Below are 13,750 nucleotides of genomic sequence, written 5' to 3'. Positions count from 1 at the left end.
CAGTGGTTCTCAAACTTTTCCCATGATTCCCCCCCTGTGGAGGGTCTGGATGCTTCTGAGCTACCCCAAGCAACAGCAGTACTCACCTTTCCCATGTTATTCAAATTCATGACAATTTACAATATAACGTTGGTGAGGGCTTAAAATGTATTACTTATTGGAGAGAGGAAATAATTTCCTTGGGCGGAAAAATCCAAAATCGGATGTCACAGGCCCCCCCTGCAATGCCTCCGCGCTCCCCAAGGGGGGCTTGCGCCCCACTTTGAGAAACACTGGGGTAGCTCATTCCTCCCTGTGCTGTAGTATGTGTGGTGATGAACTTGTGATGAACATCAGTGCATGTTTTGCAGAGCGGTTGTGGAGTCTATAAATGAGCCATTTGCCATTCGATATCTTCCTCTTTTTCCTTCCACATAATTATTATCTGTCCAAGACACACACGCACACACACACACACACACACACACACACACACACACACACACACACACACACACACACACACACACACACACACACACACACACACACACACACACACACACACACACACACTGGTATGATTTACGTCACTCTTGTTCCCCTATTCATCTTGACAGTTACAAAAATACACACACACACACACACACACACACACACACACACACACACACACACACACACACACACACACACACACACACACACACACACACACACACACACACACACACACACACACACAATCACTCATCGTTTTCACACAGGAAGCACCGAGCATAGGTAGGCTAATGCTGTCACACATCTGAGGACAGAATAGACCAGAATAGAGAGGAGCAGACCATGACACAAACCACACCATTTCACATCTGTCAGTCAACAATTGTGCACGATCAGGGCACCGTCTGAAGACCTCATTGAAGCTGGAGCTAGCTGGTCAACCGACTGACTTACAAGCAGACAATGGACTAAATGACCTTTTCACTGACTGGCTAGCTGGGAAATTGATTGACTGGTTGACGGTTTACCTGTTTTACTTACTTAATTTAACTTAACTGTGTAGACTGACTATTACTGTTAACTACTGTAACTGGCTTTTAGTGACTGACTATTTGACTGGCTGCTACCTGATCAGCTAACTGACTCTATAGCTACAGCTCAGGTTGGACTGGCCATGTTTTGGGACCGAGCCCCAGACGAAGATGAACTGGATGACGAGGACAGTTGTTCTTCTCCACAGAAGGAGGAAGAGTGGGCGTGGGAGCAGGTGCAAGAGGAGGAAGACGAAGAGGAGAAGGAAGAGGGGGACAGGGACAACGTGAAGGCAGAGGAGTGGACAGAAGAGGAGGAGGAGCAGGAGGAAGAAGACCAGCAAGGAGAAGAGAAGGTGCCACAGAGGGAGGTCATGAGGTCCTGGAGCATGCCCTGTCGTCTCGACAGGAGAGGCAGCTACTTCAAGGTAAGCGCAGTCCAAGCCGGAAAAATAATCTACAACGTAAAAATAGTTCCTCAAAGACAATTTGTCACATAAAGGTTCTTCCTCATAGAACTTGTAGGGGTTAGACGTTAAAATAAATAGTCTTTTGTAAAAACTTGTGAAAGTAAGAGTGGGATTCAGTATGGAGGTGGCATGACTCAAAAAGGTATTGCCACCAGCAAGATTTAAGTACCGGTATGTGCGCTTTTCTTAGTATTGGTCACAGTTCAGGTGAAGTTAATTTCGCTTTATAAGGGCCATCATTCATGGGAATGTGAAAAGGAACTGAGAAGAAAGTCAGTTTACGTATGTGTTTTCACTTGAACTGAAAATCTCTAACCTGTTTCCAGTGCCAGGTTAACCCTATTCAGACTGGGCTTTTTTGGCATTCCTGGGCCTGGGCTCTTTTGACCCCCCCCCTCATAACTCATGAACGGAATACAGTATCACTACGAAACTTGGGGGAGATGATCTACATATGATCATCTATGAATGACATAATTTTTGTGTAATTATCTGGTATTATGACGTCATTATGACATCATTATGTTATTATGCCCAAAATATCGCCATAATGGATTTTCCAACAAATTTAGGTAATGCACTTAAATTTTAATGATTTTATGCTTCAAACCACTTAAATGCTCACAAAGTTGGCTGATGCTAATGGAAATAACAAAAAAATCTGAAAAAATATGGCGTCATAGATATGGTAAAGTGATTTTTGGTCAGACATACCTGTCAGAAAACCGTTGCCATGGCAACGGCAAAAATGATAAACCTAATTTTTCGGTACCTAACTGTAGCCAACTAAATGTTAGGAAAAGTCACAAAGTTTCGTAGTCATAGCTTAAGTCGTTAAGGAATTATACAACATCAAAGTTGGTGCGGGCACTTTTACCCCCCCCCCCCCCCCCCAGTCTGGATAGGGATAAAGTCTACACAGGAAAAAAAATGGGTGTCAATATTTTTATGGAGTAAACTTACTGTGCGTATGTAAATCCAATATTTACAGCAGTGTAGTGAGAAGTCCAACATTCTGGGGGCAACATTCCTCACCTGTATACTTTCATGTCATTTTTACACAATATTGGATCAAATTAAATCTGAGAATTGAGTCGAATTACTCTGAAAAGACTAAAATTAACTGCTTTTTTTGAGCGAGACGTTCGTGTTACGTCAACAGATTCAATTTTAATTCTTTATTATATTGATTATATAGAATGAATTATTACCACTGGTAATTTACTATGTAGTGTACATAATTTCCTTGATAAGAACATGAGTGTTTTTTAAACTCTGTGTGTGCGTGTGCGTGTGCGTGTCCGTGTGCGTGTGCGTGTGTGTGTGTGTGTGTGTGTATGTGTACGTTTTGAGGAAGCTGTGGTCAAGGGTAAGATCATTTGTTCCTATGTGGGTTGCAAAACCGTTCAAATGGTCAGCAAGCAGGTGAAGACCAAAATATAGTCTCTCATGTTTTTTCATTGCTCTTCCTATCATCCTTCCTGGACCTCCCCTTTTTCTCTTCTCTTCTCTTCTCTTCTCTTCTCTTCTCTTCTCTTCTCTTCTCTTCTCTTCTCTTCTCTTCTCTTCTCTTCTCTTCTCTTCTCTTCTCTTCTCTTCCATCTCTCTTTCTCTCTTTCTCTCTCTCTCTCTCTCTCTCTCTCTCTCTCTCTCTCTCTCTCTCTCTCTCTCTCTCTCTCTCCCCCTCTCTTGATAGATGTGGGTTGTTGTGTAGAGCTGGATGGGCTTGTTTGAAAAGCTTAGCCAGTAAATGTTTAGTTCTCTGCTGGAAAGGGCCTTAATTTCTTTCAAATTGCTACACTATGTCCTTATTTTTTATGCATTTCTCTATCTCTCCCTCTATCCTTTTGTCATATTTCCCCTCTTAATTCTGTTTCTGTTCTATCAATCTATCAATTCAGTTTTTTTCTTTATTTATCAGACTTCCTGTGCTATATAATACCATAGCTGTTTATGTGTAACTCATCACATTTCTTCATCTACAATCTTGTTCTTGACACAGAGAAATACGTACATGTAGACCCCCATGACTGTTTCTAAGGGCACAGAGAGAGTACATTGTTTTGAGACAAGACGTGCATTTTTCAGAGGTAGTGAGGAGTTTTGCCCGTTGTGTGTGATTCCGAAAAATGTGTGTAAGCAATCGAGAAAAACTGTGAAAGGAATTTTGTAGGTAGGACTATCTAGCTGGTAGACAGTTGTCCTTCGATTTCTATGTGAAATATGTGGCACCCCAGTGTTAGTCAGAGAGGATGAGACATGACACAATTGACTCACAATTGAGTTTGCTAATGGGTTTATTTTTACGTTCACTCACTGCCCTCTTTGGGCTATCCTCAGTCAGTGCAGCCTTTTGTAGATTTACAACTGACCCAACAGCATGGTGGTGAAAAAAAAGACCCTGTTCAAAAACAGCTGATAAGCTCCAAATTCTTGATGGGCCTGACCCCTGTGCAGAACGGGGTAGTGTAGGCCTACAGTAGGGCTTTGACTTTTGCCCAAAAATGATAGTCGAAGTTTGTTTCTAACTTAAAAACGATCTTCGAATATATTTGAATATATTCGAATATTTATCCATATATTCTAATATTTATCCATATATTTATCGAATATTTATCCATATTCGAATATCGAAGATCGAAGTCAAAGCACTAGTGTACAGTAGGTGCAGCAGCTTTTTTCTGCTCTTCACTTTTCTACTTCCTTGTTTGTTTCATGTGGTGACTTCCTGGCAGTACCTTACCAAAGCCCAAAATAACACAATGTTTCTGAGTGAATATACTATACTGCTAACCTGGTTCTCACGCAGAGAGAAGTTGAGCAGAAATGCACAAGGGTCTGCGTGAGAACCAGGCTACTATACTGCAGGTGTATCACTATGCTGTTTAGCAGAATCAGTCCAAACATTCTGGGGAAACTGCTATGCACACAGGGACTATACATTTGAGTCAAAAATTAATTGAAAAGCATAACTGACATACAAGGAGTGCGTTGCATACGCTGTAACAGCAGGGGAACTCCCCATGTCAGCATGACCTCATGTAGCCTACGTGTCTGGTCCCGCTGCCCTGCCCTGATGAATCTCCCTCGTGAACTAAATGAAGAATATAGTTAGTGCACGTAGTTCTAGAGTAGAAACTGATAAGAGCATGCCGGGAGCTTATCTACGGTCCCACAGCCCAATGGTCCCACATCACTGAGACTTTTTTTAAAAATATATATTTTTCAGGCTCAATGGTCCCACAGCCCAATGCCTCCACCCAAAACCTTTCCCTATAACCCATCCTAATTGAAATCATGCCTTAACCTAAGTCAGTTAACACTATATCACACAATATTTCCTTCAAACAGTCACATTCTGTGTAGTTCCTGTTGAGTCATTGGTAATGTTTTCAAAATGCTCTTTATCTTGTGTTCGGCCATTTAGGAAATGCACGGAGCACTCTTTCTTTCGTTGACACATTAGCACTCGTTCTACATCTGTCTCAGTGGTGTAGTCTACGTAGAACGCAAGTATACGGAGTATACCCACTTCTAAATTTTAGGGGCTTCGGTATACCCACTTAAAATTGATTGATCCATTGTTTAGAATAGCATAAATATACACAGTATACCCACTTCAAAAAATGCTTGAATATACAGTATACCCACTTCAAAAAAGTAGACTACACCGCTGATCTGTCTCATCCTCTCTTTCTTCAGACCTCTCTTCGCTCATCTCTGGTTGTTAAGAATAGTTTGAGACTTACAGCATTGCCTGAAAGCACATGAGTCTATCAGTCTCAGTCTCTCTCTCTCTCTCTCTCTCTCTCTCTCTCTCTCTCTCTCTCTCTCTCTCTCTCTCTCTCTCTCTCTCTCTCTCTCTCTCCATTCTGACTGGATGGATAGGTAAATGTATTCTATGTATCACTCTTCAACAGTAGAGAGCCCACTTTAAAAGCTCTATATATCCAGGTCATCGTGATGTTCTCAAAGTGACGTTTTTTTTGGCTTCCTCATTTTTGTGTAGCCCATAGGGAACCCTTATCTTCTCTATCTTTTGAATTCCCCTATTTTCACTCTGTCCACTCTTCCTCTTTCCTCTGTGTTTATTCCATCCCTCTTTCCACCCCACTGCGTTCCACTTTTTGTCCCTCTCTGAAGAAGCCTCAGGAAGGGCAACATGGCCTGAAACGTTACATGGGATTTATACCGTTGACCGACTGGATTTTTCAGTATGCTGCTGATTTTATTTGAGCACAGGTTCCACTCAATGTTTTATTTCCTCAGCTGTGCCCTGTCTTACCCTCCACTCTCCCTCTCCCCCTTCCCTTCTTCTCCCCGATGTATTCAATTTGTCATCCCTTCCCTTCTTTTTTGTTCTTTTCACTCTCCCGTTATGTGTGGCTTGTTTCAAATTCTGTATTCTAAATATAGCTTCCCGTTGCCCGCCCCCCCCCTCCTTCTCTACCTTGTGTTTGCTCTGTACAAATCTCTTTCTCTCCGATCTTTTCACTCTAGTCCGTTGTCCTTCTTTCCCTTGTCTGTCCCTGATCCCCTTTTTCCAATTTAGTATTGCCCTCCCTCACTCCCGGTCCTTGAGCTCCTGTGTCTATCTCTCTATTTTTCTACCTTGACAGTAGTGCATGTATGTATGTCTATGTAGATGTGTGTATACTGTGGATTTGTGCAATGTACTGCTGGACATCTGAATTTTCCGTTGGAGGCAATGATGGCGTCCCCTATTCTGCTCTAATCTACTCTACTCTACTCTTTTTCAATCTACTCTACTCTACTCTACTCTACTCTACTCTACTCTACTCTACTCTACTCTACTCCACTCCACTCTACTGTACTCTACTCTACTCTACTCTTTTCTACTCTACTCTACTCTACTCTACTCTACTCTACTCTACTCTACTCTACTCAGGGGCGTATCCAGGACATTTTTACTAGGGTGGCCAAGATGACACACAAATATAGTCTGAGGTGGCCATGGAATCATGGAATTATATACACATACGGGGGTCCTCCCACACAGAAAATGTTGCATTTATTCTATGCTATTTCCTGCATTTTAAAGAAAAGCACCAGTGAACTTCAAATACAATATTTTTTAGTAGTATAATATATATATATATATATATATATATATAGTATTGAAATGTTCTATGTTTAGGTCTTTGTTTTCTATGTACGTATTCACAGAAATTAAAGATAAATGCACACACATATCCTCATTAAGTTATTTTAATGTGCCAGGCTTTTAATTGAAAGTGCAGTGTAATCTGGTTAAATGCTATGCATTCACATATAAATATGCATAATTGGCCATTTTTAAATAACTGAAGTATGAGAGAGTAGACACCACTTCATGAATGACATCTGAACCTGACATACCATGCTCAGTAGGTGGAGATCCAGACAACACAGATTCACAGTCCGTCTCCTCCTCCTCCAAATGTGGCTGGTCAACTGTGGTAATACAAGGATAGTTTAAAATGACAGACAGACAGACAGACAGACAGACAGACAGACAGGTCCATGCACATATACATATAATACAAATCTTTAGTTCATCATCTTCTGTCTCAACATTTGTCAGCTGTTAAACCCTTTAATGCATGGCGTTATACCTTTGTCGTTACCAGAGTTACCATAGTGTATTACTAAAGACCCTGCGTTATGTAGTGTGGCACTATGACAGAACCTTTTTGATGACAATAACAGTGTTCCACTGGTTGAACGGTGTGCATGAAAGGGCTACATGTAACTAATTCAAACTTTCCATGCACAACCTACCATCTTGTAGGCCTATTGGGGTAGTGGACTGCTCATCAACACTATCCCTAGGCTGCTGGCTTGTGTGGGCATCTGCACTGGTGCTGGTACTGGCTGTAGCTGACTCTGACTTTTTTCTTGATAAAGAAGCTCTCAATATCGTTTCTCTACTCTACTCTACTCTACTCTACTCTACTCTACTCTACTCTACTCTACTCTACTCTACTCTACTCTACTCTACTCTTTTCTACTCTACTCTACTCTACTCTTTTCTACTCTACGCCACTCTACTCTACTCTACTCTACTCTACTCTACTCTACTCTACTCTACTCTGTTCTACTCTACTCTAATCTACTCTACTCTTTTCTACTCTACGCCACTCTACTCTACTCTACTCTACTCTACTCTACTCTACTCTACATGTAGCTGGTGCAGTCGTTTGCGTGTGAGCTGGGAGAGCTGGAGCAGGAGTTGGGGCAGTTACGGCCTCCCCAGGACCACTCCAGCCCAGCACTGGAGGAGGAACACATACTGCTGCAGTGGTAAGGGGCCAACTACACCTATTATACATTCATAGAACAGAATAGAGTAATATAGAATAGAATAGAATAGAATAGCATAGAGTAGAATAGAATAGAATAGAATAGAATAGAATAGAATAGAATAGAATAGAATAGAATAGAATAGCGAAGCCCAGCACTGGAGGAGGAAAGCATACTGTTGCAGGGGTAAGGGGCCAAATGCACTTTTTATACATGAATAGAATAGAATAGAATAGAATAGTATAGTATAGTATAGTATAGTATAGTATACTGCCCTACAATTTCAGAACGCAGTATACTTCAAAATGGCAAACTGAGAAAAAAGGCTTTGAAGTTTCCTTTCTGGCCACGCAACTGTGTTGGAGGTAAAGTGGTGATGACACTTCCATATAATACTTTTTTATGGTGGAAATTTATGCACACAAGAAAAAAAGCAATAAACCAACATTCTCATTACTTTTTAGCTGAAAAATCATTATACTGCGTTCTGTTGTGGTATTACTGTCTACACCAAAACCACGGTGTCAATGGAGAAGTGCAGTATAATGCGCATTATACTGCGTTCTTGGCTAGTACGACGTAACCTCCTAAAACCAAAAAGCGCAGTATAATCAGTTTTTATCGTTTTTTTTCTGAAACGATACCAAGTTGGACCAAAAAAATTTAACACAAGAAAAAGAAGGTATTTTAAAGCCAATTTCCGGTCTAAACCCATTTTCGACCATTTTCAAGATACTGCGTTCTGATATTGTAGGGCAGTATAGAATAGAATAGAATAGAATAGAATGGAATGGAATGGAATAGAATAGAATAGAATAGAATAGAATAGAATTGAATAGAATAGAATAGAATAGAATAGAATAGAATAGAATAGAATAGAATAGAATAGAATAGAATAGAATAGAATAGCGAAGCCCAGCACTGGAGGAGGAACACATACTGTTGCAGGGGTAAGGGGCCAACATACACTTTTTATACATCAATAGAATAGAATAGAATAGAGTAGAGTAGAATAGAATTGAATTGAATAGAATAGCAAAGCCCAGCACTGGAGGAGGAAAGCATACTACTACAAGGGTAAGGGACCAAAATACACATAGGCTATTATACATTCACAGAACAGAATAGAATAGAATAGAATAGAATAGAGGATAGGACTGTAGCTGCAGGATGAGTCATTGCAGCACACCACTGGTGGAGAAAAAACATACTACTAAGGGACCAAAATACACGTATCATACATTCACAGAATAGAGTAGAATAGGACAGAATAGAATAATATTGAATAGAACAGAATGCTATAGAATAGGGGATAGGACTGTTGTTACAGGGTGAACATTTACGTCAGTGATAACATCAATTACCCTTGAGTGGTATACACCAGAAAGAGTTACCATGCCAAATAACATCTCCCTTCATGAAGAGTTTCAAAAATCATTGGTCAATTTTGCCACCTCAGGTGCAAATCGATAGGTTTTTATTTATTTATTTATTTTGGTTTGTCATGTTTTTGTTGTTGTTGTTGTTGTTGTCGTCGTTGTTGTTCTTGGTGTTGGTGGTGTTGTCGTTGTCGTTGTTACTGGCCGATGGATTGTAAGCAGAGTGTATCCATTTGTGTTACACCATGTTTCCAGCAGAGGGTGGTGTTTATTGAAAAAAATGACGGATATAGACAAACACAAACTACTCTTTCTCTTGCGTCTTGCGTCTTGCTTCATGATGTTTGACTATCTTTATGTTTCTCTGTCTCTGTCTCTGTCTCTGTCTCTGTCTCTTTCTCTGACTCTTTCTCTTTCTCTCTCTCTCTCTCTCTCTCTCTCTCTCTCTCTCTCTCTCTCTCTCTCTCTCTCTCTCTCTCTCTCTCTCTCTCTCTCTCTCTCTCTCTCTCTCTCTCTCTCTCTCTCCCTGTCCCTGCAGGTTGGATGGCCTGGTGAGCGAGATGAGTGGTGTGTACGTGGGTGACGGCAACTATGATTACAATCCTCTGGGCCACTGTCACTTCAGTGTCCTGGACCGCCTCAGTACCACACACCCCATCTGGATGCTGCTGTCGCTAGGAGACCAGGACATCACCCGCATCCTGCTGCAGCAGCCTCCAGGGGTAAGAGGGATGGAGAAAATATCTCCTTTTTTGGATGTTTTTCTCTCTCTTCCTCCATTTTGTATGTATAGATGAATTACTTGTATCACTCCAAAAGGAGACATTTTATCATTTCTATTTATTGTCGTTGTTCTATGTCAGCTTTGGCAACACCGTTTCACCGAGTCATGCCAATAAAGCTACCGTTGAATTGAAAAGCATACAGTGTATACACATCAATAACATTATATTAGAATTCGTTGAAACAAATATGAAAAGTAACAAACTACAGTTCAAATACAGTACTTCTCAGTTCAAACACTTCCCAGCTCTTTCTTTGAGTACCGCTGCATGTTATTCACAACCATATAGCGTTGATTTAAATGGACACTGTGCAGGAAATGGTCAAAAAAGGTACTGCAACTATGCTGCTCATTGAAACTGGGCTGCCTATTACCAAATTTGATCTTTACATGGAAGTTTACTAAGTAATAAAGAAATATTTTCTAGTATGGTCCAAGTACAGTCTTTTTTGCAGCTAAAAATGGCTATTTTTGGAAATTCAAAATGGCGGACCATGGAGAAGATCCCCCTTTTCATGTATGAAAAATGCATTTTTTCCAGTCATAATGAATACTTAGAATTTGATGCTGGTGGTAAGTATTCATGAAAAAGGTAACATTGGTGAATGGGCAGCATGAATTCTGGAAATAAACAACTAAAAATCTCACACAGTGTCCCTTTAACTCTTGGAGAATATGATGAATACGAAGACTCTTACATTTCACTCTCCAAGTGTTGAAATAACACTGTAAAATGTACTCTACACTCCTCAAAGGTAAAACCACACACCCTCTTCAGGATTTACAGGTCTACAGACCTTATCTCACTTGTGATTAGGTGTGGCGATAACCAGGCAAGTTATGTGATGCTCAGGCTGGACACACTGGGCCCTCATTGACAGGTGACACTACAAGGTCACCTCAAGGTCATGAGGTCAGCTTGAAAGTGCACTGTGTAATGTTTTTAGTAATAGTTTATTTCCAAGATTCATGCTGGCCATTCACAAATGTTAGGCCTACCTTTTTTCATGAATACTTACCACCACCTTCAAATTCTAACTATTCATTATGACTGGGAAAATTGCACTTTTGTAGTGCACCTTTAACCTCTTAGCGCAGAGCTGTTAAAACCTTACTGTCACCACATTTGTAATGGCTGTGTCTTAATCTTATACTTAAGGCTCTCAGTAATGTCATAGCAATGTTGTTATGATGTAGCTGAGTATTTTCAGCAAATAGTGAATAGGCCCGCCGGCGACCCCATCTGCAATAAGAGGCTACGTGTTGAATGAACACTGTACAATGTAGTCTACACTAGATCGCTGTCCCATACCCTGTATGGAGAGGATTTGAGGGACTAGACTCTAAAGATCTAAAGGTTCTCTGTTGAGTGGAAATTTGCCATGTATGGTCAGCACAGTATGCAGCACACAGAACATGTGACTTGAAGCCTCAATGCACACCAACAGTGCTTTGAAACCTGGTAAGTCCAGTCCAGAGCCTTGTTTTATCAGTGCCACCGCTAGACATAAGCAGAGTACGCAGAGTGCTTAGGGCACCAACCAATGCTTGGGGCACCAACCACTTTGCCCCCAAAATTGGGGCCTCTTAAATTGAGATTGCTAAAAAAAAAATGTAATGAAAAATCACATTACATATATTAATTTGTTATTATATAATTATTATTATTATGAGGGGGGGTCTCCTGACCACTTTTACTTAGGGCCTCCAAAACCTTAGAAGTGGCATGATTTTGTGTGTGTGTGTGTGTGTGTGTGTGTATGTGTGTGTGTGTGTGTGTGTGTGTGTGTGTGTGTGTGTGTGTGTGTGTGTGTGTGTGTGTGTGTGTGTGTGTGTGTGTGTGTGTGTGTGTGTGTGTGTGTCAGAGGCGATTCCTCTTTGAGTACAAGGGAGGCGCCGCCTCCTGTACAAAATCACGGAGAATAGTATGTAAACAAATGCTTTACACGACTTAATAACATTGCTATTTCAGACCCAGCTCCATAGATGCATGTGCTCAACTTAGAGATTAAACCAAATTGTAATAAGATCCAGAGGCTCGCTCGAGTTTTTTTTTCCGCTCATGACAACGCAAGCGAGTCGAGTCTCAATGGGCTTCAATGGCATGCGGGACTGTACTCTTTTTCAATGGCAAAATGCTAAACGGTAATTGGCTATTGCCGTGAAATTTTTTTAATTTTGAGACTGAGCCTCACTGGGAGTGAATGGAGAAGAGAGAGGAGGGGGGAGGGACCGGAGACTGGAGCTCCGACTTGTGATTGGGTGAACCCCGTGTCAGTAGGCTACAGTAGTTGATTTCATTTCGAAATGCGGATATGTTATTAATTTGACTGAGAAGTTTCGTCGTGGTAACCAGTGGGGAAGCTATTCATTGTGGTGTACTCCAGTTTTGTGTACATATTCTTGTAAACCTAGTGTTGCGAATAAAGTCTTAATAGTGGCACGTCCTTATCCTTTTTAATCTCCCAATTCAAAAGTTGAGGTTGCCTACTTTTCATTAGGGCTAGCTTGCAAGAAAGCTAGAGAGCTATGCAAAATGCCAAGCATTGTGGATTAATTTCTGGCGAATTCCAGTCGTCCTTATGAGGAGAAAATGAATATCAAGGAGCAGAGCAGAGCACTGCCTAAAATTGACTTGGGGAAAAGGTAGGGAAGAACAACCGTTTCTTTTGAGCTTTCGTGGTGTCTGATCAACTGGTTAACTGCCAAGTCCCGTGAGTGGCGAGTCCTTGTTTCCTACTGTGTTGGCAATGTCTGGTAAATAATTAAAGATTTCTAGTGGTAAGTTAAGCCGTGCACCCAGTAATGAACAAAGACAACGAAGGCAAACTCAATCACATCATTATGTGGCGGAGGTAGGCCTAATGAAAAATATAATACTAATAATAAAAACATTTCCCTATGAATAGGCTACAAGGGGGATAATGATTCATGATTAACAATTTTGTTTCAACAAGAGTCCTTTAGTGTGTAAGTCCATATGTGGCTCAGGACCAATGTAAGATGTGTGTCAAAATTGACACCCCCCCCCCCTTTTTTTTTGCGTTCTGGACATATTGTAATTGAACAGCCTCCCCTGTTTGACAGACTACCAGCCGCCACTGGTGTGTGTGTGTGTGTGTGTGTGTGTGTGTGTGTGTGTGTGTGTGTGTGTGTGTGTGTGTGTGTGTGTGTGTGTGTGTGTGTGTGTGTGTGTGTGTGTGTGTGTGTGTGTGTGTGTGTGTGGATGTGGATATAGATGAGTAGGTGAGTAGTGCGTGCATGCTTGTGTGTGTGTGGGGGGGGGTGGTCTGTGACTGTCTATTCGACGTGTATACACTTGCAGATCATCTCTGTAGGTGTGTGTGTGTGTGTGTGTGTGTGTGTGTGTGTGTGTGTGTGTGTGTGTGTGTGTGTGTGTGTGTGTGTGTGTGTGTGTGTGTGTGTGTGTGTGTGTGTGTGAGAGAGAGACCTCTTACTGATGTGTGTACATGTGTCTGACTGTGATTGACATACTCTCTCTGTGTGTGTGTGTGTGTGTGTGTGTGTGTGTGTGTGTGTGTGTGTGTGTGTGTGTGTGTGTGTGTGTGTGTGTGTGTGTGTGTGTGTGTGTGTGTGTGTGTGTGTGTGTGTGTGTGTGTCAGACGTTCCTTGTGCGTCGCTCCAGTAAGCTGCAGAGGAAGGTGCTGTCAGTGCGACTAGACGACGCCAGCGGACAACCCATTTCACACTACCCAGTCAAGGAGAATCAGTACAGTACGTACTGTGTGTGTGTGTGTGTGTGTGTGTGTGTGTGTGTGTGTGTGTGTGTGTGTGTGTGTGTGT

The 13,750-nt window shown here is 41.5% G+C and overlaps 1 protein-coding gene across 1 annotated transcript in view; it reads left to right on the top strand.

Annotated features, from left to right (window-relative positions):
- Positions 1-866: 866 nt before the first annotated feature.
- The window catches only part of rin2b (Ras and Rab interactor 2b), a 56,998-nt gene continuing 44,114 nt past the window's right edge, over positions 867-13,750 (top strand). The window contains exons 1-4 of the mRNA XM_063200221.1: positions 867-1,438; positions 7,668-7,783; positions 9,701-9,884; positions 13,570-13,681. Coding sequence (XP_063056291.1) covers positions 1,154-1,438; positions 7,668-7,783; positions 9,701-9,884; positions 13,570-13,681 — 697 coding nt within the window. The 5' untranslated portion in view covers positions 867-1,153. The remainder of the gene's footprint in view (positions 1,439-7,667; positions 7,784-9,700; positions 9,885-13,569; positions 13,682-13,750) is intronic.

This window comes from Engraulis encrasicolus, chromosome 1 (assembly GCF_034702125.1).
Source record: "Engraulis encrasicolus isolate BLACKSEA-1 chromosome 1, IST_EnEncr_1.0, whole genome shotgun sequence".
Lineage (NCBI taxonomy): Eukaryota > Metazoa > Chordata > Actinopteri > Clupeiformes > Engraulidae > Engraulis > Engraulis encrasicolus.
The sequence above is the reverse complement of the archived record's forward strand: the minus strand, read 5'-3'. Positions and strand labels throughout refer to the sequence as shown.